Source organism: Rousettus aegyptiacus, unplaced genomic scaffold (genome assembly GCF_014176215.1).
Source record: "Rousettus aegyptiacus isolate mRouAeg1 unplaced genomic scaffold, mRouAeg1.p scaffold_m13_p_13, whole genome shotgun sequence".
NCBI classification, from domain to species: Eukaryota; Metazoa; Chordata; class Mammalia; order Chiroptera; family Pteropodidae; genus Rousettus; species Rousettus aegyptiacus.
Window position 1 is genome coordinate 67222417 of NW_023416288.1, and position 24928 is coordinate 67247344.

The window sequence follows — 24928 nt, forward strand, 5'->3', positions numbered from 1 at the left end:
TGTTCATTTCTTTAGATTGAATTAGTGAAAATTTCTTCCCATACTGGTCAAAACACCATTCTTCGGACTCAATAACTTTCCAAAGTTCATTATTATTAAGGACCTAGTAATTTCCTTTAAAATTTGAGTATCTAATGATACCAGACCCTCAGAAGCTTTAAAGTTGCAGTTCTAATGAAACTCATAATCTAAACAGGGGAGAGATACAATGATGCCGTACAGAAGTTGCTGCAGCATAAGAATAGGAATGTGTAATACCTTCAGAGCTGGTGGGGATGTGCTAAGAAGGCTTGGAATAAAGAAATAGCATCAAGCTGTGGGAAGCTTCACCAGGGAGGCAAAGAATAAGAGTAGTACATTCCATCTCTTGATTCCCTGATCCATCCACTCCTTAGTTTCTCTAGCTCAGTTTTTTTTTTAAATTAGTTTCAAGTACACAGTACATTGGTTAGATGTCTATACAGTTTGTAAAATGATCCCCCCAATTGTTCCCTCCCTCCCCTGACCCTCCACCTAGCCAACATATTAATGCTAACTGCATTCCCTCAATTTTATCAACTAATGAACCATAAGTTGATTTAAAAAAAAAAATTGATTGCATAGTAATGAAGAGAGGGGCCCTGGAGCAGGACTATGCTTCAATTCTCACTCCTCCATGGTCCAGCTATGTGACCTTGTAAATTGGCCTTTATAGCTCCATACTCTTGATCTTTACCTTTAAAATAGATACTAACACCTACTTTGTGTGGTTATGAGGGTTAATATATGTAAAGCCCCTAAAATAAATTTTATCTATTTTCAGAATGCAATGTTTGTTGTGGAACTGACTCCCTGACTTAAATGTTTGCATGGCGTTCTAAGCTCTTGGAATAGACAGATGCCTTCCCAGGGCCTAATGAAAGCCTTTTTCTCCTCTCCAGCCTCCTCTCATGCGACTGTACTCTTGGTCCCTTCACTGCCTCTCAAGGAGCCTTTTGCAAACCCATTTAGACCAGCTGTGTTCCCCGCATCCACACTCCCTTGGCCTCCCCTCATTTCCAGACTAATTCCTCTTGGTCTTCAAAGCTCTACTCTGCTTTTCAGGAAAGCCTTTTATAACCTCAACTAGATTCAAAACCTTATTACAAATGCTCATGGCTCCAGGAATTCTCAGTAGTGTTCATCAAGCCATAGTCATATTAGTATGTGTAGTTATTTCCCTCACTATATAATCTGAAGGCAGCAAACCCATGTCATTTTGCTCACCAGTAAAGTGCTCGCACTGAGCACGTTGCCCAGCACATAGTATGTTTTAATAAATGTTTATTGAACAAATGGTAAGGTATGGGGGAAGAAACTTATGGAGAGTGTCAAGAGCTAAACAAGTGTTCCCCTTTATTAGAACAATATATATTCTCAGAAGCAAAGGAAGAGTTGCCCGCGAAGGTAGGTTGGGGTAGATGTAGATGGATGAAGAGAAGAGACTGGCACAATACAGTGCCAACAGGGAATCCATTGACGGGCTTTGGGCATGCAGAGGGACTTGATAAGAAATACCGGTGTTTACACTGGAAAACTAGGAATTATGTGATATCTAGTCAGTCTAAATTCATCACTGTTGCAAAGCTTCGTAAATTGCTAACACTTGAAAAATAGTTTAAAAATCGATTGTTTCTCCCTGGACAGCATAGATTATGATAATTATTACAATATTTCATTTAGCATGACTAAGGAGAAAAAGGCATCTCTTCTAAGTGGGGTTCTTGTACTTTCTCATCATTTTCCTGGCTGAACACATGCTGGCAGCCTTCCCAGGAACCATGTGATAGATAGCCACACTGTTTTGGCAAGCAGATAATGTTTTTCTCATTATACAATCTTTTTGAGTCAAGGAAGCAATGTACGGTTCAGCTCAACATGTGAACAATAGGCACTTTTGTGGAAAAGTGTATTTGAAGTCTAGTTTGGACAGCTGAGCAGACTTACCTTTCGCAGAAACAGTTTGTTGTGATGGTCATCACATTTCAGTGTTAAGAGAGTGACTTCTCTCATATATAAGATGAGCAGGTGAATGGAAAGGGTGACGGTGGGCAGGGCTCAGGTTGAGGACCCATGTACAAGTTAAAACTCACTGAGGTGTGGAGAACTGTAACATACGTAGTATGTTATAGTTTTGTGACGTCAGCTTTGTAACCCCACACTGAACTGGTTGAACGTTTGGTGGCATTTTCAGAAGAAGGTCATTGATTGATAATTCCACAGGTGTTGGCCATCGTCTAGCAGCACTTATAGATGCCAGGGCGAACCCTGGTGGGAATAGGGTATGGTGAAGTGGGGGACTCAGAGAGAAGATAAAGTAATGTTGCTTCCAGATTCCAAAGACAAGGATTCGGTCTCTATTCCTCCAATAGCTTTGTGACCTCAGACCAGTCACTTCTCAGCCTCAACCATTTAATCTGTAAAAGAGACTGAAAATGGAGAAGGCACAAGGTGATTGTGGGGATGAAAGGAAATAATGTGTGAAGAGTTCTAGAAAGAGAATATCTGCATATCAGTGAGTTTGTTGATAATCTGAGTTCCCATGGCAGCTTCAACAGCAGTATAGTGACTTATTATAATACTATTCCAGACGGAACTTCACGGAGATCTCAGGGGCCAGCTCAGAAAGCTGGTATATGTGTCCCCAAGGCCTGGAGACCAGCTCTAGGACCCTCTGTGTCTGTGGCCACACTTCACCTGCTTTTAACCTCCTAACTGTTATGAAAGGATGCAGGAGGAGGATATTTGATAGCTAGTATGACTAAATCCATCATTAACAGTGTCATAGCTAACACTTGAAAAGTTACTTTTAAAAACTATCATTTCTGTAAGAATGGCACAGATGAGAATTAGACAATATTATGTTTTTTAAACAATATACATTTTACCAAGGTAGTTTTCACTTTTTTCTATGACATTACTCATACTTCCCTCTAAGATAACTTTCCCTCTCAGTTCATATGGACAAGGGCCATGTCTTATACTTTCTTATGTATGCATATAATTGAAAACCAGCAAACATTACTGGTCAGTTATTTAAATTATGCAAGTACCTGGATGGGGAAGTTAAATTCTTAGTGTAATCATCCAAACCATTTATTCACTCATTTACTCATTCAGTGGATATTTTCTAAGTGCTTGTCGTGTGCTTGGCCTGCTGCTAGATGCTGCAGAGAGAGTGGCAAATGGAAGTCTTTGGCTTCAAGAACTTACTGTCTAGTGAGTGAAAAAATAAGATGGTAATAAAATTTTCATTTAATTATTACAGTTACAAAGTGACGAAAAAGAAGGGATGCTAGAATGATATACAGTACAGGTTCTGGCTGATTCTAGGTGATTGGGAAAGGAATCTCTGAGTCAACTGAGTGGGAAGCCGAAGCTTTTCTAAGAGAGACTATTAGGTAGTGAGAGGAAAGCATTTTTTCAAAGAAGGTCAGTGGAACTGGAGCCTGGACACTTAGCGAGATAGAATGACTTGTAATCAAACCAGAGAGGTGGCTTTGAGGTCTTGGTGATGAATTTGGCGGAAAATCAGTCAAGGATTTTTAAGTCGGAAAAGGATTAAAATGATCATACCATTTTAAAAAAGAAATACCAGTTTGATACCAACGAAGAGAATAGGTTGGGGGAAATGACAGTTGCAGGGTGGCGGCTGCCGGGAAAGCTGAGGCGCAAGGTCCAGGTGTGTGGCTGTTCCTCTTCGCCACCTGAGTCGCACTGAGGGGCGTGAAGAACTCTTGCAGTGGCCTGATGAGGGGTGTGAAAGGAAGTCAAGGGTGGAATCAGCAGGATTTGGTACGGTAACAGCCTGTCCGTTGGGAGAAATGACAGGGAGGAGATGGAGGAGTGGGACACTTTCCAGGTCTCTCAAGGAAGGAAAACAGGTAGGTACACTCACGGAAGCGGGCAGGCAGGAGGCCCGGCAAGTCATTGAACAGCCGTGAGCTCCACGGGAGTCTCGTTCAGTGTGGCGAGTCAGCGGGACGCGGGAGAGCAGCAGGGTGAAGCGTGAGCGAGCCCAGGACGCGTGGGTGGTTGATCCCACCGCGGTGGTGTCGGGGTGCGCAATGGGGTCCCTCAGCCCCAACCGGTGGCCGAGGGCATTAAATCCTAAAGAGGATGCAGGTAGGAAACGGGGCATGCCTCTCTCCTCTGCTCATATGGCCAGGGGGACTGTCCTTTGTTCCTTTTTCAGATCATTGTATACTTCCTCGTGCAAAAGTCTCTTGCCTCTGGAGCTCATGACTTTCAGCTACAGGCCTCTTACATTTTCAGTTTTTGGCTATTTATCCATCAACTGGTTCCTCTCCCACAGGCTTCCCTGTCTTAGGAAACCTATGAGTGAGATGCCTTACTCATAGGCATCTAATCCCATTACTAATCCCATTCTTGAGCCTTAGCGAATCCAGTGTCTATAGGTAGTCATTACTCTTGTACAAAAGCTCATTACTAAAGCTCTTTTTTGGGCTCTCACTGTGTATGGGACAGGGTCTGTGTTAGGCATTAGTTTCATTAACAAACCTAAGACTCTTCTCTGGTGGCATTTACGTTCTATTTTGGGGAGACAGAAAATAAATACATGTCTGGTGGAGCAAGATAAAAGGATAAGGGAGCAAATGCAAACAATAAAGTTTTTCACAACAACAACAACAACAACAACAACAACAACAAAAGCGGGTAAGGAAGGTGAATTGGGAAAGAGTCAGGGTTTCCTCTGAGGAAATGACGGTACCGAGACCCAAGCGAAGTAAGAATAAACCGCATGGATTTATGAATGAATTTATCTATCACTGGGTAACAAGTTATCACAAAATTAGCGTAAAACAAATAACGTCTTACAGTTTCTCAGGATTAGGAATCTGGGAGTAGCCTAGCTGGATATTTCTGCTTATGGCTTCTCATCAAGAGCTTGTAGGCAAGCTGTCAGCTGAGACTGCAGTCATCTCATGGACCCTTTGGGATGGAAGAATTTGCTTTCCAGCCCACTCACGTGGTTCCTGGCAGACCTCAGTTCATTGAGGGCTTGCCTCAGTTCTTCGCAACATGGCAGCTTGTTTCCCCCAGGGAAAGTGATGAGAGGGAGGGGAGAGCGCCAGAGCCTTTTATAAACTGATCTCAGACATGACACACCATTCGTTATCGTCTGTCGTCTATACCTTAAACTGCCTCTTTTTACTGACGTATCTTCTCCACTGACACACGTAATTTCCCAGTCCGGCTTCTTCCTTCCTTTCTCTCATTTCCTTTTCATTCCGCCTTCCTGAAAGAACAGTTTGTATCTGCCGTCTTTATCGCGGCGTGTATTCTCCCTCCTGCCACTTGGCTCCCATGCGTCACCACAACACTGAGGTGCCAGAGGTCACCTAGTGGCGATAAAGACCCGTCAGTCCTCTCCTGACTTCAGCTGATTTCCGTTGTGGCACTTGATTCATTCAGATTTATTCTCTCTCTCCCTCTCTCTCAAGCTTCTCTCTCCACTTGATTGCTAATACGTCCTATTTTTTATTTTACTGTTCTGACACCACTGGCCTCCCCTGGATCCAGTTCTTCTGTCAACCATTTAAATGTAGGTATTTCATAGAGTTTTGTTCTTGACTCTTTATTTTTACTGTACTTTGTCTTCAAAGCTGGCCTCTACCCAGACTAAATTGTCTATAACATATCACCATATACAAACACACACACACACACACACACACACACACATATGTTGTTCTACCTTTATCATTTAATTCTTTATTTTTGGTTAGTGCAATTCAGGTACCCCAATGAAAAACTGTGAATCATATACTTTTTTTCCTGCCTGAATTTCCACATTCTGTAATTCACCGAAATATGTTAATTCTATCTCCTAGCTCACTTTCTTGCTCCTACCTTTCTCTCTAGCCCATGACCTTTGCTGTAGACGAGGCCCTTGATGGTTTTCACCTGACGTGTGGTATTCCTCTGATAACTGATATCCCCATCTCTGCTCTGGTCAGTTGTCATCTACTGTTGGTGCTACCATGACTTATTTGTCTGAATCATGCTTCTCAATACTTTGGTACCTAGGTCACCCAGCCATCACTGACTCCCAGTCATGAGAGATGCTCAGATGGCTTGCCTGGCCCACAGTGGGTTTTGCCACTTGGTTTCTGTTGCTCTGCTTGGTCCAACTTCTGCTCCCCTCACCCTTAAATTTAAAACTCCTACAGTATGAAAATTCTTATTTTCCTCAAAAGGTCTTGCTGCAGAATGCATCTATACTTTTTATTTCTGTTCTTTTTTTTTTCCTGAAATGTATTTTATTCTCCCTTTACCCCTCACTCTACTCATAGTCAGATCAAGTTATGAGTCCCTTGACTCTGTCCTGTGCCCTCCACCTTCCCCAATAGAGTTAAAAACTTTCTTTCTTTTGCTTTTCCTCCCTTTGCATATGTTTCTATTATTGCTTTTACCTGATTATGTTTTACTGTTTATCCTGTCCCTCTCCAGTAGTTTGAGCTGTTTGAGGGCAGAGTTTTAGGTTCATTCATCTTTGTATCCCCAACACTTAGCAAAATGCCTGACACATTGTTAACACTTAGTAAATGTCAATTAAAAAACATGCATTTGGACTGAGTTAGTATGGCTTTAGGTATGGGCTTATAGAGGAAATTATGACTCCGAAAACATAAGTTCATTAGTGTCCTTGATTCAAAAATGTAAGGTTTGGTTACTTGGTGGTATTTAGCACTGACTGTGTTAGACAGAAGAAGCTGGAAAAAATAAAATGCCTGCCAACTTAGAGTATTCAATAGCAAGTAATTAAATGTTTTTTTCTGAAGCCAGTCTTAAGGTATTTACATTGCACTTTAAAAATATCTTGCCATTCCAGCTTTATACACAGTTACCAAGTTTTTAAAAGTTATCTGTTTCAGCTTGAAATATTTTTCCATAGAAATAATATTACACAGTGTTTCAGTATTTCTGTATAAAATGAAGTCTGGAGCCAGAAGCCACATAATAACTGAATGGAAAAATTAATGTAAACCACAAGGAATTGGCTACAATGGATAAGGAAAACTAAAGAATATAGGAGTAGCAAATACAGGAAGCACAGCACCCCAAAGGGAAGAGGGTCCCCCCCCCCCATCCCCTCGGCTGGAATCTGCTGATGGCGGAAAAGTTGACTGAAGTGCCAGGCTCATGAGGCTCATGGATAATTCGCTTTCCAGGGTGTTGGTGGGAAGTCCGTCCGCAGGAAGGAGCCGCACCGCAGAACTCACTGGGAATCTGCCAGTGAGGGTGCTGCAGTATGAAGCCACCATCAGGGGGCTGGGGGGAAGTGGCCCATGGGTTGGTGCCATGTGCCTCCAGGTAAGAAGAGAACCAGGAAGAAGACCCCTTCCTCCTCCCGTGTCCCTCCATCACCCTTTAAGATTGTCCCAACTGGCATAAGCAGGTCAATGGGACCGTAATGCTGAAAAGCTGCAGATCGACAACTAGCAAACTTCACCCCGTTTGACTGCTTGAGCTTTCATATGTTCCCAATTAAGATTTAAAAAATTAGAATAAAAATATACCATTTATCTTGAATTCTAGTGCCCAATGAGAATAGTGCAATTAGATGAAAATAAGAAAGAAGGAGATGAAGACACCCCTTCGTGTTCTGAAGTAGTTAATGGTATTCTTCGAAAAAAAAAATACTGTTAAATATCTTAATTTCATTTTCTTTAGTCTAGATATATTAAAAGCACGATTCTTACATCTGTCACTTAAGAATTAGTTGTGGCTCAGAAACATAGAAAATGAGACAGTCTTTGCTGTATAAGTAACTGAGCCAGAGCTGGTAAAGAGAGAGGATGTGTGTGTTATTCACATTTCCCTGGTTTGGTACTTTACTCAGTCATCCAAACTATTTGAGAATCAGGATTTCTCCATCCATTGAGCAGAGGTAGGAAACAAGAACTTTGTGTGTGAATGACCCTAAAAGGGAAGAAATAAAGTGGTAAGGAAAATGTAGCCAAGCCTGCCAGTCAGAGAAATGAGAGGCCAGTTCGTGTGGAACACACATGTGGCTTGCACACATGCAGGTGGATGTGGTGGTAGCATGGCCCAAATAGTGGGTCATAACTTGAGATACCTCCATGTTATGAGTCAGTTCTTAGGGTAAATGTTGACGTGAATTTTTGTTCCATAGCTTAATAACAAGTATATCTTATGGAGACTGCAATAAATAGTCCTGCATATTCTTCCAGAAGAATTGTTTGTCATTATACGAAGAAAAAAGCAGGAATAAAAAAAATTCTTATATGACCCATAGAGGATTCTTAGGTCTATTGATGACAGAATAGGTGTTAATGAATGTTTAATGAGATTTGTTTATATTCGGGTCTGTAACTTAGAAGAGAGGAAAGATTTATGACTGACTGATGTCTCCTACATAATATGACCTTATTACTCATCTCTTCCTACCCATTTCACCAGCATCTCTCTCTGTGGTTATCATTGTTTATAATTTATTTATTTATTTTTACCCGATATTAGTGGACAACTAGAAGTTTCTTAAAGGTTTAGCTTTTCTATCATCAATTTTTCTAGCTATGAGGAATGTATGAGAAGTTGGGGGACTGAAATCAGATGTGAATCAGTTGTGATTGACAGTTATACATGATGGATATTGACTTGAATACTGGACTTACCACACAGGTGAGGCCTTCAGATCTTCACTCAAATAACAGGGGACCTTTTCCTTGCTGAAGAACTAGGCAGAAGTCCCAAGTACAGATAGGGAATTCGGGTTCACACTTATAATTCCTTTTTAAGCAGCTCTGCAAATGATTCACTTGGCAATGATGCCCATCACACTCAGCGGGGAGCATGTAGGTCAAGGTTGGATCATCTTACAGGTTCCTCAGCACTCATTACTATCCTAAGCATTTCAACATTTTGGAAAGATTTGGGGCCCCCATTAAATCATTAGTTACTGTGTATTATAAAACATTTGACTCACTGTACAATACTTGTTGTTATAACACTGGCTGGATTGCAAAAAGCAGGTAGTGTTAGTGTCCTTGCTTAATTATAAATGGGTTTTTCTTATTTGTCTTTTGCATTTTTTTTCCCAGGTCTTTCTGAAGAGTGATCGAGTGGCCAGAATGGTTCAGAGTGGAGGCTGTTCTGCTAATGACTTCAGAGAGGTGTTTAAGAAGAACATAGAAAAACGTGTGCGGAGTTTGCCAGAAATTGATGGCTTGAGCAAAGAGACAGTGCTGAGCTCATGGATAGCCAAATATGACGCCATTTACAGGGGTGAAGAGGACTTGTGCAAACAGCCAAATAGAATGGCCCTAAGTGCTGTGTCTGAACTTATTCTGAGCAAGGAACAGCTCTATGAAATGTTCCAGCAGATTCTGGGTATTAAAAAACTGGAACACCAACTCCTGTATAATGCATGTCAGGTAAGTAAGTGGTCCATGTTACCTCCCATTCCCCTGCCTGACTCAGAATGAACATCAAGTATCTATAAGCCTGTGAAGATGTACTTCAATTTCTCTAATCACTTTGGTTGAAAAGTTGAGTGAAATTAATCTTAATAAATCAGATAGTAATATTTGAAAGTTTTCAGTCCATTTTACGCAGTAAATGTTCCCATGTGCCCTATTTTAGGACATCAGATTTGTGCCAGTTAGGTGTATATGAGACATGCCCCAAATAGTAAAATAGAAGTCATGTATTATCTGAAGAATCTTGGAAATTCATAATAAACAGGTATTCCTCAGTGTAAAGTAATTTTTCGTAAAGGTATGATGCTGGTCTTCTGAATTTTATGTAACTGAAATTTCAGACTTTTTTCTTTTATCCAGCCAGATAGAAATTAATTGAAAATAATTGCTAAACTACATAATTTAAAGAGATGACAGTGAATAATGTATTTTCTTTTCTTTCTTATTCAAATGATACATACAGAAAAACTGAATCAAATGTTTGTTCCATGTCTTTCATCTTTAGACCCTATGATTTGTCTAATAATGTATTCCTTCCACATTTGCATTTTATTTGCTTATTTTAGAGGTATAAATTATTTAACTATGCCCTAATATGCAATTTAAATTGACAAAATTCTGGCATTTAAAAGTTCATCAGTTCATTAAGAGTTACACTCTAATGTGCATTTGTTTACATTTATTTTTAATCTTTTTTGCAGACCTATCTCCTTTAATTTCGGTATTCTATCCATGTCATTTATTTTGCATTACTGATTTTGTGGATCATTTAAGATGAATAAATTAACAGAATTAATTAATAGTAAAGTATTGTGGCACCTTGACCCTGTGAACAATTTGGCATTCACTGTAATCGTTTTTACTGTGTTATTAAACCAGCTGGTGGTTTGATAATAGTGGAAGATGACTGTAAAACCAAAATCTTCTATTTTAAAAGACCGATGCAACTGGGACTTTGTATTTTTAATGAAACAATAGCTAACTTGTACAGTTAAATATTTATGAACATAATTTAGTAGTAAAATTTAGATTTAGACATTCAGTTGATATTTATTAAATATTTATTCAAGTCAAAACCTTGCTAGGTATTGGGGAAATCAAGTTGAGTAAAATAAAATATTTTCCATATGCTGAAGTGTAATAGAGCAGATAGACCTCTAAAATAAGTTATCACATATGCATTAGAGTTTGTATTGGATGTTACAGGCTCAAAATAAATACCTATGGACCTTTGATTTTGTTTATTAACTCAGAATGTTTTAAAATTAATCCTTTGCTTGATTTATAAGGTCACTTCTACAACAAGGGTGTGGATCCTCTGATTTTTGTTCCCTGTGACTTGAAACATCTAATTCAAATCTTCAAAAAGAAATCCTCTAAAAAAAATCTGTTTATATAATAGATTTATTTTTCCTTTTAGTTCTATCGGTATTTGCCTCATATACTTTGATGCTCTGTTAGGTTTGTACACATTTAGAATATGTCTTTTTGTGGAATTATCTCTATTATCATTATATAAAGTCCTTCCTTGTTCTGAACTCCTGCTTTGTCTTTCACTGCGATAGCTTCTCCAGCCTTTTTTTGATTAGGTTGAACAGGATGTGTCTTCCTCCACCTTTTTACATTTAACCTGATTCTTTAAAGTGGGTTTCTTGTAGACAGCAAATAATTACATCTTGTTTTATATTTCAATCCAGCCTGACAATCTCTGTCTTTTCATGGGTGTGTTTAGACTATTCATATGTAAAGTGACGTGCCTGGGTTAAGTTCTGCAGCCTTCGCGCTGGAGCCTCTTCCTTGCATTTGCCGTCTTCCTCTCCCCCCTTTTCTGACTTCTCTAATTTAAATTGAATATTTTATATGACTTTATTTTATATCCTCTTTTGATGTACTGCTTACACTTGTTTTTTAAAAAACTTGTTTAGTGGTTGCCCTAAAGTTTAAAATATACATTTTTAAATAATCTAAATCCACTTTCAAATAATCTTATAAAGCTTTAAGTGTAATGCAACTGTCCCATAATAGAGGACTGTGAATTCTTTCCTCCCGTCCTTTGTGACATTTCTGTCATTTGTTTCACTGACATTTCTGTCTTTGATTTCACTGATTATATGCAATAAAATTTTAGATAAGAAAAGGAAAATAAGGAAATAAAAGATTATATTTTACTTTTATTTTTTCATTTACACTTTATGTAGATCCCAGTTTCTGACCTATATAATTTTCCTTCTATGTGAAAAACTTCTTTTAACATTTCTGGCAAGGCAGGACTACTGGTGATGAATTTTCTCAGAATTATCAGTTAGCCGTTTTTCTCTTTCAACACTCTGAAGCTTTCACCTCATTCTCTTCCTTCTTGCGTGGTTTGGGTTGAGAAGTCTGACATAGCTTTTCTCGATTCTCTACAAGTAAGGCATTTTTGTCCTCTTCAACATTTTCTTCTTGTCTTAGTTTTCTGCCATTTGAATGGTTTAGGTATATATATGTATATATGTATGTATGTGTGTGTGTTTGTGTGTGTGTGTGTGTGTGTGTGTGTATCTTGCTTGGTGTTTTCTGAACTTCCTGGATCAGTCAGTTGGTGTCTGTCATTAATTTTGGGAAATTTTCAGCCATTATTCGTTCAAATATTTCTTTCGTCCCATTCTCCCTTCTCCTTCTGGTATTGTACTTATATTTATGTTACCCCTTTTAATATTGTCCCATAATTCTGGGATGTTCTGTTTTGTCTTTGACTTTTTTCTCTTTGCATTTCAGAATGGGAAGTTTCTGTTGACCCTTTTTCAAGTTTTCTAGTTCTCTCCTTAGAACCATCAAGGTCGTGGATAAGACCATTATAAGGCATCGTTCATTTCTGTTAGTGTTTTTCATTTCCAGTACTTCCTTTTGATTCTCTCTGCTTACATTACCTATCTGTTTTTGCATGTTTTCAACTTTTCCCATTAGAGTTCTTAACATATTAATAATAGTTATTTAGATTCCTTTTTTGGGAACTACAACATCTGTGTTACATTTAAATCTGGTTTTGTGGTGCAATCAAATCCAAGACCCACGGAGCCAATTGAGATGAATTGTGAGCCTTTATTAGCCGGCTGGTGACTGACTCTCTACCACGCAGGGTTAGAAGAGATCAGCCCCCAGCTCCCAGAAGAGGCAGTTTATATAGCCACCAGCACATCCCTGAGCAGATCACCACACCCTGGTTAACAGTTGGCCGTTAGCATATCCTTGATCAGATTACCCTGGTTAACAGCATCTCCTTGATCAGATTGCCACACCCTGGTTAACAGGATCCTTGATCAGATTACCATACCCTGGTTAACAGAATCCGAAGTAAATATTTAATACTGGCTTACTGGAAAATTGTCCACCCGTAACAGTTTGAGTGCTTGTTTTTCTCTGGTTTTTTTTTTTTTCTTTTTCTTTTTCTTCTTGCTATTTCTCATGCTTTGTAATTTTTTGTTGAAAGTCAGGTAACAAGAACTGATGTTTTTTCGCTTTTAATGTGAGGATTTATGTTAATCTGACTGGGGTTTGTTTAATGTTTGTTGTAGCCATAGGTACTAGCAGTTTCAAATTCTTCTCGCATCCTTGTCTTTGTCTCCTCTCTCGACTTTGGGTTTCCCTGAGTGTTTCTCCTCAGAGAGTCTGTGTCTTGCAGCTCTTTTAGGTGTGATCCACTGTTGTACTAGAGCCCCGTGGGTGTTACGGGAAGGTGCTGGGGAAGAGGGTGCGCTCTATAATCTGATTAACAATCAGTCTTTTAGTTGGCCTGCGTCTTGGGATTGTAACCTTCACAGGTGTTTCTGTTCCTTGTCTTGCAGTATCGCTTCCTTTCCCACCCATGACCCTTATTCCTTCCCCTAGCTAAAGCATTCCCAGTCTGTTTCCTTTAAGTCTTGTCCCCTGTTCAGTCTGTTTTTGTTTGTTTGTTTGTTTTTTCCTTTTTTCTTTCTTTTTTCTTTTTTCTCATGAAGGAGATAGGGCTGTCAAGGACTGCAGAGGGCAGCCTTCTTTTCCTCCAGCTAGGATGTTTTCAGTGTTTCCGTCTGTCATTTGTCCTCTTCTGTTAGGGAAGGGAATTTGGGAGGTTTAACAATAGCTTTTCTTTCCCTCTTCCTGCAAGGTCCAAGTGGGGATCTTTCTTGGATCCTTACGGTAAAAACTTTATAAGGTTACTGGACAGAAAGCCCAGTAAAGTGTGGGAGCCCCCTTATGATTACAGCCCCAGGATAGTTTCCCTCTCTGCACTCAGCTTTTAGTAATTAGTCCAAATTACTGGTCAAGTAAGTAGTCCTCCTCTTTATGGCCCCCACTGACTTCTGCTGCAGGCGCCGTACCTTTCTGGTTTTGCCTATTTCTCCAGATTTGGGGGTTAGCCATTTAACCTGCAATTTAGTTCTCTGAAAAGTCCAAGAAAAGGCATTGATTTTTTCAGTTTGTCCAGCTTTTTATTTTCAGGACAGGAGTGCCAGCTCTTTATATGGCTTAGCTGAAATGGCAGTTTCTTTCTTTGGTTTTGAGATTTTAAAGAAAAGTGTAAGAATTATTTTTTGATTGACTTAAAAACATAATACATCACAAAAAAGACTTCTATAAATAAAGGAAGAGCTTTCCTTTGGAACGACAATCATTTTTACAAAATGAATGAAATTATGAAAATGGATCATTAAGAAAATAGCTGAGATTCTCGGGTTTTTTTTCCTCAAGGGCATATGTATTTTGTTTAATTCGTTCTTTTGTTGTCTTTCAACAGAGGTTAAAAAAAAAAAAAGATGATAGAAATGGCAGAAAATAGCCTGCCCTTTATAGGAGAGTAATAGTCTGAGAAGATGGGATAAGAGAGCAGGGCTTGGGGTTGCCGAGAGAGGATCTAGAGCTAGCTGACCTGCTGGCATCTGACTCCAAAAACAAAATTCACACCACTTTACTTGTGTCTCAGAAAAGGCTTAGATTCTTGCTAACTGTAATATTCATCTGTATTTATTTAGTCTTATCTGGTCCCATGATTTTGCCAAGAGTGATTCCCTAGGAAATCCCACGGATGTGTTCCTTGCTTTATGGTCAGAAGTTTAGGGTAAAGAGCTATTTTGCTAAGATGTGCAGGTTGGCACTGGCCAGACTGTTGGGAGTGTCTGGGGACTTGAGAAGGGAGCAGAGCCAGCACTGCCACTTGGTGCTGACAGGAGCCTCATGTGTCCGTACCCCGTATCTCAGTACTGTAGGGTTAGCATCTGGAATGGAAAACAGGAAACTGTCTTCTGAAGATGCATAGGTGTTTACATTACTTCAGATCAAGCCAAGAACTTACAAATTAACAAAACTAAGACATAAAGGAAGAAGTCTTAAAACATTAAAACAGAAGAAATCGATTAAATTATGAAATCTAGGATAATTGAAAGAAAAACTATTATTTACATGTTACTAGAAAAAGATGAAAAATAAAAACAACACAAGTATGTCATAGATTAGCTACTGTGCTATTAAAGCTACCCATCATGCTTTGGACTTTTTGGTTTGAGAAAAATGTGTCTGAATTGGTGCACATTCATTGAACAAAACATTAGGTAAAAAAGCTCAAAGTGTGAATTCTAAAATGAGCAATATAACAGTACAAGGATCTGAAACTGTCAGCCATAATTTACTTAAATCAGAATATTGGAGGTAAAGTAACGAGTAAAAGAAGAACAGTCTGTCAGTGGAAAGTTTAATTTCAGAATAATTTTAAGGAAATGCAGTGAAGTTCAAGTACATATAATTATACTTTTAGAGAACCAAAGTTATTTGATATTAAAGTTATGCTTTTATTGTCTTAAGTTAATACAAAAATTTTTTTCACATTTTTTAATGAAAATACTGTTACGTCAGTGGTACTAGTAATAAATCAGCTACATTTCCTTAAACAAAATTAAGTGTGTATTAAAGATTATTTTAAAATATGACAAAGGGAAATACAATACATTCAAATCAATTAATTTTTCATAATCATTTAGGGAATGTAGATCATTAGAAATTGTGTGTCAAGCACTGTGTTGAATAATAGGAACACAGATATAAGACCTAGTTATTTGTTATATTTATTAAAAAACAAAAACAAAAACAAAAGAAAAGTGACTCTTGTACATGCCACAGCATTGTGGTAAGTCCCTGGCTCTGCCTTCTTGAGGCTGTGGAGAAGGCAGTATGAGGAAACTGTATGATCTAGAGATGAAGAAGTTCACCGAAATGAGAAGATGCTAAAGTATTCTGGGCAGAGGGACAAGCATGTGCAGAGTACGGGGGCGTGAAATAGCATGGCATTTGGGGAGCTGGAAGTTTTTGCTACTGCTGGAGTCTAAGTGAGATGGGGCTGTAGTTTGAGATGACATTAGCAGATGTATGTAAGGGTGTTACAGATTGTCAATTTTAAGTGACCAGAGTGGAAAATACAGTACCATGTCTACTGTGATTCTCTTTTTTTTTTTTACTTCTATATTTGTTTTTAAAGAGAATTAAGTAACTGAATTTTACAGCTATCTAAATTCCTATCTTTTCTGCTAAAGGCATCCTTCATTAATCTTTTATAATCTTATCCCATTAGCTGAAGAAAGTGACTCACCCACAGTGACCTGAGTCAAAGCAAAGTTAACTGAAACCTTCCTCTCTAATTATCTCCAAATACCTTATATGCTGAAAGAATTGTATTAAGTAATACTACAGAACTGCTATGTATCTTAAGAGATACACAGGAATATTTATTTACAAATGATTAAAAAGTAGTGTTCAGGTTTATGACTCCCTTTCCCTAGAAATTTTATAGCTTTGAGATTAGGCACTTAGGGTTTAAGAGTTTTAAAGAAGTCAACAAATATAGGCAGGTGCTGTGTTTCTCACCCCTCTCAACTACGAGTCTTCCCCTGCATGTCCAGGAACAAGAGGCAGTCCGTTTTGAAGACCCCCACGCAAGGTGCGTGAGAGGGGAGAAACGGGGAAGGCACCAAGGAAATTGGCACCTGCCTTTCACCACAGTCATCTTTTCTCTCAACTAGCAGCATGTGATTGATAATACATTCTGTTTAACATAATTTGTCTACTTTGGCAGAAATAAAAGCATGTTCTCCAGAGACAATTACATATAATAACAAAAATCACTTTCAAAGTAGGAAAATAAAGCTGCGGAGATGACAGTAAATGAGATATGTCTTTTCTGTATAATTTTAAAACTGAAAATGCTTGAAGGAAATATTCAAGTAAATGCCATTATATGGCCAGTTTTTATGTCTCAGGATCCATCAAGGAGAAACTTAAGACCTTAAGAATGATTAGATTCTATATCTGATTTTGGAAGTTCTGGAATTAATAATTGGAATGACTGTTTTCAAAATAAATCCATCCTGAGATAAATTAGATGAATCTGATTTATTCAAATGAATTTGAATATCTGTTTAGTAGTATCAGATATTCTTTCTATCTTTACCCAGAAAGAAGTTCAGGTGTTATCCCAACTTTTCCACTTTTTTAGATGATAAAGAGAACACACATCTACAAAGAATCAAGTATCTTTGTAGTAGTAAAAGTGGGGGTGAAAAGTAATTTTATTTTATGATCTATTCTTGACTATCAATGAATAAAAAAGATGAAATGAATATACTGTTTCAAGTATAAATGATGATATCTTTCATGATTATTAATCACTGTCAAATCATTGTTAAAATATGCTATCAAAATTAAAATGAGATGGAAACATAATATATATTTCATTCATTCAAAAATGCTTATTGAATACTTTCTGAAATATCAGTTACTGGGCTAAGCAATGAAAATGCAAATATGACAAGATTTGTTTTTTTTTTCCCTCAAGATATTTGCATGTGGTCAGGAGACAAATATGTAAACAAAATGTAACAGTTTAATCAGTATGTTATGGGTGTGTATGTGTCACAGTGCAAGCATCTGGATGGCAGTAATTTGATGAAAAATAGTTTGCATGAATTTCTTCCGTGCTCTACACTGGCTACACATCAGAATGACCAGCAGAGCCTTAGAAACCACTGGATGCCTGGGCCCCGCCTCAGACGAGTGAAATGATTCGTGGAGGTGGGCCCAATGTCTGTTTTTTAAAAACCTCCTACATTATGCTGATGCAGGTGCCCAGGGAGCTTGAGGACCTCTGGCCTGACAGTTCACCCAAGGACTTAATGCCATGATCACATCCAGGGGGCGTGGGGAGGCTGGGAAACAGTTCAGCTGTGTGTCAAGAAGAGGTGATTGGCAGCGTGGAAAACCCGATTCTCTGTTGGCTTTCTAACAGAAGTTTAAATAAAGGGTCTAAGGAGACAGAAATGTCTGAATTTTTGAAGATGAATAGAAATTTAAAAGAGAGGAAGAAAATAACGTTTACAAAGGCACAAGGAATGTGGAAAGGCTTAGATTATGTTAGGAAGGTATGTCGTGAGTATTGCTGGAGTGGACTGAAGGTTAGAAAAGTATTTGAATATTAATGGCCTTGTATGTTAGCTGGAAGACCTTGGAGTTTATCCTGTCATGGGAAACACAGTCAAGCTATAAGCATAGAGGCGATGGGAACAAATTTGGGTTATGGAAATATCCTCCTCTATGGTCTTAAAACTTGGTTGCATATGGTCCGTATCCTGCCTTGCCCCACCTGTGGGCCTGGCCTAGCATTATTGAAACAGAAGTGGACCAGGAACTGCATGTAATCTTTCCCATAATCTCTAGGCCTCAGTCCTTGCCCTGCTGTGTTCCTGTTTTTATCTCTGTTGCCTATACAGTTCCTAGACTACTGGATTTCGCCTAGGAATCTATTTTCGCATCTTCTTGTGTCCATACCTGTTTTGTACTTCAGAATTCCACTCTGCTCCTACACTTGGGACCTTTAGCTTAAGTCACAGTCCTGAACCACCTGCTTGAAAAGGGACAAGATATAAGTCCAGGACATCAAGGAAAAACTGGGAATCAGCTTGGGTCTGTAGCTTAAGACAAACCATTTTCTAGAAGTATAAATAACACCCACTTATTGCTCTCCCTCTCTCTTATAGAAAAGATTGTATGCTTTGATGGCTCTCTTTCCAATTACAGTGTCATTGTTTATCTGATGCAGCATTTTTATAAATCATGGTTTGATGGGGCATCTCTAATTAGAGTGTTTTTTAAGCATAGTACCTACTCTGGTCAGGCACTTTCATAAGCAAGCTCTCAGTGTATAGTATTTCTTCTTATGGAGAAACATTTGGGGGAGGTATCCAGGAGAAGTTAAGAGTTCTGTCTTGTAAAATGAAATATTAGATGTCTATGTGGAAATGGCAGGTGGTGGTTAGATATACAAGTCTGAAATTCCAGTGAGAAGTCAAGGTCGGAGATACAGATTTGGGAATATTTAGATAAAGTTAGTATTTTAAATTATGGGACATTATGAGATCATTTCAGGAGAGTCTGGAGATCAAGAATAAAAGGACCCAGGATATGGCCAGGATTTAGAGACTGTACAAAGGAAAAAGAGAAAGTACGGTAGGAGGAAAAGCAGAAGGTGTGGTGTCAGGGAGGTCAGGAGGAGGCATTTCAAGGAGAAGAGTGTTTATCTGTGCCACATGCTGCTCAGAGGTCAAGAAGAGAGGATGACGTGACCTCTGCATTTGTCAAGGTGGAAGACGTTGTGAAATGGTTGGGAGCAAACCTGATTGGAATGGGTTAAGAGAAAAACCAAGAAGAGAAGAAAATAGAGTTAAAAAGAAAATTTTTAGGGAATTTATCCAGTAACAACAAACATTATTTAAATTCTATGTAGTACATTGAATAATTTTATTAAAAATTTATTGGGCACTTAGTATGTACCAGTCTGACAGCATCGGCCTTTGTTCTTTTTTAAAAAATATACATATTTTTTCAATTACAGTTGGCATACAATATTATATTAGTTTCAGGTGTACAACAGACTGATTAGACATTTATATAACATACGAAGTGATCACCTCAATAAATCCAATACCATACATAGTTGTTACATTATTGATTATATTCCCTACACTATACTTTACATCCTCATGATTATTTTGTAACTACCAGTTTTTACTTCTTAATCTCTTTCCCTTTTTCACCCATTTCCCAGCTCCCGTCCTATCTGTTAACCTTGAAAATATTCTCTATGGCTTTGTTTGATTTGTTTATTTTGTTTCTTATATTGCACATGTAAGTGAAATCATATGGTATTTGTCTTTGATTTATTTCACTCATTATAATACTCTAAGTCCATCTGTGTTGTTGCAGATGGCAAGATTTCATGTTTTTTTTGTTTTTTTTTTTTTTTTTTTAATGACACGTCTTCTTTATCCAGTCATCTATTCATGGACACTTAGATTGCTTCCATGTCTTGGTTATTGTAAATAACACTGTAATGAACATGTGAATTTCACATGTCCCTTTTGAGTTACTTTGAATAAATACCCAGAAGTGGGATTACTGGGTCATTCTTTATCTATCTATTATTATAGCCTTTGTTTTAAAGTCTGTCTTGTCTGGTATAAGTTTAGCTACCTTAGCTTTTTTTTCCCATTCCCATTTTCATGAAATATCTTTCCATCCCTTTACTTTCAGTCTGTGTGTCTTTTGATCTGAAGTGAGCCTCTTGTTAGCAGCATACATAAGGGTTTTGGTTTCTTATCCATTCAGCCACCCCCGTGTGTTTTAATTAGAACATTTAATTCATTTACATTTAAAGTAATTGTTGATAGATAGATAGTTATTACCATTTGGTTATTCATATATATGTATACACACACACACATATATATTTACACACACACACACACACACACACACACACATATTTTATTATGGTGACATTGGTTAATGAAATCCAGTACGTTTCAAGTGCATTTTCATTTTTTTTAAAGCTGTCTCTCTAACATTTGTAATGTTGGTTTGGTAATGATGAATTCCTTTAGCCTTCTCTTGTCTGGGAAGCTCTTTATCTGTCCTTCAATTCTAAATGACAGCTTTGCTAGGTAGAATCCTCTTGGTTGTAGATCCTTGCTTTTCATCACTTGAATATTTCCTGTTAATCTCTCTGGTTTGCAAAATTTCTCTTGAGAAATCAGCTGACAGTCTTATGGGGCTTCTTTGTAAGTAACTGATTGCTTTTCTCTTTCTGCTTTTAAGATTCTCTCCTTGTCTTTAGCCTTTGGCATTTAAATTATGATGTGCTTTGGCGTGGGCCTTTTTGGGTTCATCTTGTTTGGGACTCTGATTTATGTCTATTTTGTTCCCCAGGTTAGAGAAGTTTTCTGTCATTTTTTAAAATAGGTTTTCAGTTCCTTGCTCTTCATCTCTTTCTGGCACCCTTTTGATGCAAATGTTATGCTTGATGTTGTCCCAGAGGCCCCTTAAACTATCCTCATTTTTTTTTCTTTTTTTGGATTCTTTTTTCTTGTTGCTGTTCTGATTGAGTGTTTTATGCTACTTTGTCTTCCAAATCACCGATTCGATCGAATGTACTCTTGATTCCTGCTAATGTGTTCTTTATTTCAGTTATTGTAGTCTTCATTTCTGATTGGTTCTTTTTTACGTTTTCTATCTCCATTTTTATATTTTCTGTCTTTTGAAGTTATCACTGAGATCATTGAGCACCCATCCTTATAACCAGTGTTTTGAACTCCGCATCCGGTACATGGTTTATCTCCATTTTGTTGAGTTCTTTTTTTTGGAGCTGTGTTCTGTTCTTTCATTTGGGACATGTTTCTTTGTCTCCCCATTTTGGCTGCCTCTCTATGTTTATTTCTATGTATTAGGTAGATCTTTTGCAACTCCCAGTCTTGGCCAGTTGGCCTTTGTAGTAGTTGTCCTGTGAGGCCCAGTGGCTCATTTTCCCTGGTCACCTGAGCCAGGTGCTCCAGGTGTGTCTCTTGTGTGGGCTGTGCATGCCCTCCTGTTGCAGTTGAGCCTTGGTTGCAATTGGTGCATTAGTGGAAGGGATTGATCTTTGGGCTAATTGGTTGTGAGGACTGTCCATGAGCACAGTGGAGGAACTATTGTGCAGAGGCTGACCTTATGGAGCAGGATTCACTCTAGTGGGCTCTGATGCCTGCTGAGTCTGCCCTTTGGGTATTTTGTGGAGGTGGTTGAATACATGCTTTGATGTGGTCTGAAGCTGGTCACCTGGTGTGTTGGTTTTAGGGCCTCTTGGGAGTGGTTCCGGTGCTGCCTGTGCCCTGCCTGGGCCTACTTGGCATGAGCTACAGAGTGATCTGCAGATGGTTGCCACTTGGGCTTGGAGGTGGCTTGGAGAGGCTAAGCTGTGAACTGAGGCTAGCTGTTGCTATTGCCAGGCTTGTGGCTTCTTAGCAAGATATACATGTAGAGGCCAGGTGCTGCTTATTGGGGTTCATGAACCTTTGAGACAAGCCATTTATATGGAAAAGCCTCTGGAAGCTGCTTAGGTGGGCTCTCAAGTTGGGGTGAAGTTGGGTCTCAGGGAATCACGAGGACAGGGAAAATGGTGTTAACCAGGTTGATGGAGCCTCAGATATGGCACCTGCCTTAATGTGCAGGCTGCATGGTGGGAGGGTTCAGTAAAGGAACACTGGCTTCCACCAGCACTTCTCTCTGGGAGAAAGCTACCCTTCCAGCCCTTGCCCTAAAGCCAGACAATCCAGTTCTTCCTTGTATGGCCCTGGTGCTCTTTTTAATCCTTTTAGCTGATTATCAAGGTCATAGTATCCTAATTCTTTTTTGCTTTAGACTAGAAACAAATGTTTCCTTTTGCTCTAATCACTTTGGATAGAGCAGGGCCAACTGATCTTTATCTTACTGCGATTTTACTTGTGTAAGGGACAGTGATTGATTCTAGCTATTTGTTAGGAAGTGGTAGAAAGGCCTCTGTTATCAGATATTTAAAATTATGTCACTTCCAATTTGCAAAATGTTTTCATGATTCTGATATGAAGGGTTCCAGATGAATAAGGCTTATATCTCAGTCTGTGAATCATCATCAGAGGTTTGTGCACTCACTTTGTGCATGATATGGTACCAAGAATAATAGTGTTTGGAAAATGTGGATAGCTTTGCTACCATGTTTTGTTTGAGAAATTAGATACTTTTAGGATATTTGCATTGAGTTAGATTCACTGAGAAATATTGCAGTGATAAAAAAAAAAATCACTATGCTTAATTTGAGTATCACTGCCTTTCACCCTTTTCAAATAGACCAGCTCATCTTTCCTCTCTGTATCACTATAGCCCATGGCAAACTGATGGCTCTGAAACTCCTCAAACTCAGTAGGTTCAAAATGCCAATTTCTTCTCCTTTCAATCCTGGTTCTCTTTCTATTTACGTATGTTCAGCTTTTCAACTTATAACTATGAGCCCTTCCTTATCTACTGCCTTCCCAGTGCAAGCAGTTACCTGGTACCGCTACTTCATAATATTGCAGCACCTGTCCTCTTGTTATATTTCCCTGGCCATTACCATAGCTCAAGACTCCAGTATCTCTCAGCATCTCTCATATAGAACATGGCAGTAACCTCTTACCTGTTTCTCCCTTCTAACACTACATATTTTTGTTGCCAGATTAATATTATTGAAGCACCATCTTGTTCTCATCATGACCTAATTTTGAATAAAAACAAAGACAAAAAGGCTCCTATCTTTGTCAACGGAATGAAGTTTACATACCCCTTGGCCAAGCGTTCAACAGCTGTGATGTTCACAGTCTGGCCCCACCCACCTATCTTATATTCCTTGGGATATAACAATTCTTTACACACCCCATGTTCCAGGTAAACTGAATCACTACTTGTTCCTTATCCACACCCTGTATTTTCTTGGATTTTAATTTTATCTCACATTATTTACTTCTCTTGGAACCCCGCTTCTCCATTCTTCAAGATTCAAGAGAAATTCCACCTCCTCCACAAAGGTTTCCCAGTCATTTTTCTTAAATCTTAAGGGAGGGAGAAAATGTGAGGAGTTTACAGTTCCCTATCATACCCAAAGCTTGTCATATTCTACTTTGTATTATAGATATTTATATGTCTCTTTCATTACATTTTAACAGCTTAGCATAGAATAAATATTTAATCTGTGTGCCATTAATGTATAGTAATACTTAAAGTGTTTCCTCTTGTGGGCGCTCATAGATAGTGAATGACTGAAAGAATGAAAGTTGCTTGTGAGGCACTGCAAAGGAGTGTGAGGTGGTTAAGTTGAACCCAAGAGGCCAACTGCAGGATTCAAACCCTGGCTCTGCCACTTATTGACTATATGACTCTGACCCTGGGAGATTGCTTAAACCAGTCTGTGTTTCAAATTTTTCATCACTAAAATGATAAGACTTCTTCCCTAGGGTTGCTCCGAGGTCTAAATTCAGTTATGTTTATAACTTAGAAGATTGCCATTTGCAACAACTCGAATGGATCTTGAGTGTGTCACACTGAGTGAAGTAAGTCAGACAGAAAAGGACAAGAACCATATGATTTCACTCATATGTGGGATATAAAACAAAACAACAAATGAACAAACAAATAAAATCATAGATACAGACAACAGAATGGTGGTTACCAGAGGGGAAGGGGGTGTGGGGAGGATGAAAAGGATAAAAGGGATCAAATAAATGGTGACAGAAAACTAGAGTGGTGAGCACACAGTGGAATATACAGATGTTTTATTAAGTTGTACATCTGGTATCTATATAATGTTATTAACCAATATTACCCCAATAAATTTAATCATTAAAAACTTAGAATAATCACTGTATAATGAACCGATGAAGCTAGAGTTCTAATCTGCTCTGATGAAGTTCTCTAATATCACTGGTTTTGTCTGTTATTTAGTGTTAAACTCTCTTCATTTTAGCATTATTTCATTATTAATGTGAATGTATATTCAACAGTTTTGTTGAGGTGAGTATAATTAGTAAATACTTGCTTGAAAATATTAGCTCATTACCTTTGTCCAGGAGATAAATTGTTAATACCATATGAAATACTAAAGAAAAGTTCATGATGTGTGAAATTTTGCCAAGTTATAGCTACCATTTTAGAGAATATGCATGCATATTCTCCAGGCTGTTGAAGTCCCAAAGTTTTTATGTTTGAGGTTAAATTTCTTATATTCTTGCTTTTGAACATTTTGATGTATTATTTAATATAGTTTAGTTCAGTTCACATGGAGTAATTTTATATCTAATTAACTCATTCATCTTTTCCCTGCTTCTAAGTATTCAAAAGAAAGAGTGGTTTGGGAAATGCATTTTTAAGAATCTATGAGAATCCATGACAGAACTATTTCTGAGTTAGGGTTTTTTTATACATAATTTAGAAGGTAGATATAAAGGAGTTCTTAAAAAACCTACCCTCCAGCAGACAGAATGCTACCTGATTCATATATAACATCATACAGGCAATGTGTTACTCTTGAGGGTAGGGAAATAATTTAATTTCCTTATGTTATT

At 38.3% G+C, this 24928-nt stretch overlaps 1 protein-coding gene across 20 annotated transcripts in view; it reads left to right on the plus strand.

Moving 5' to 3' along the window:
* CADPS2 (calcium dependent secretion activator 2) overlaps positions 1-24928 on the plus strand; it is a 465193-nt gene that overhangs the window by 163146 nt on the left and 277119 nt on the right. For all 20 annotated transcript variants that reach the window (XM_036230978.1, XM_016125157.2, XM_016125160.2 and 17 more), the window contains exon 3: positions 9108-9440. In XM_036230978.1, the coding sequence (XP_036086871.1) occupies positions 9108-9440 (333 nt within the window). The remainder of the gene's footprint in view (positions 1-9107; positions 9441-24928) is intronic.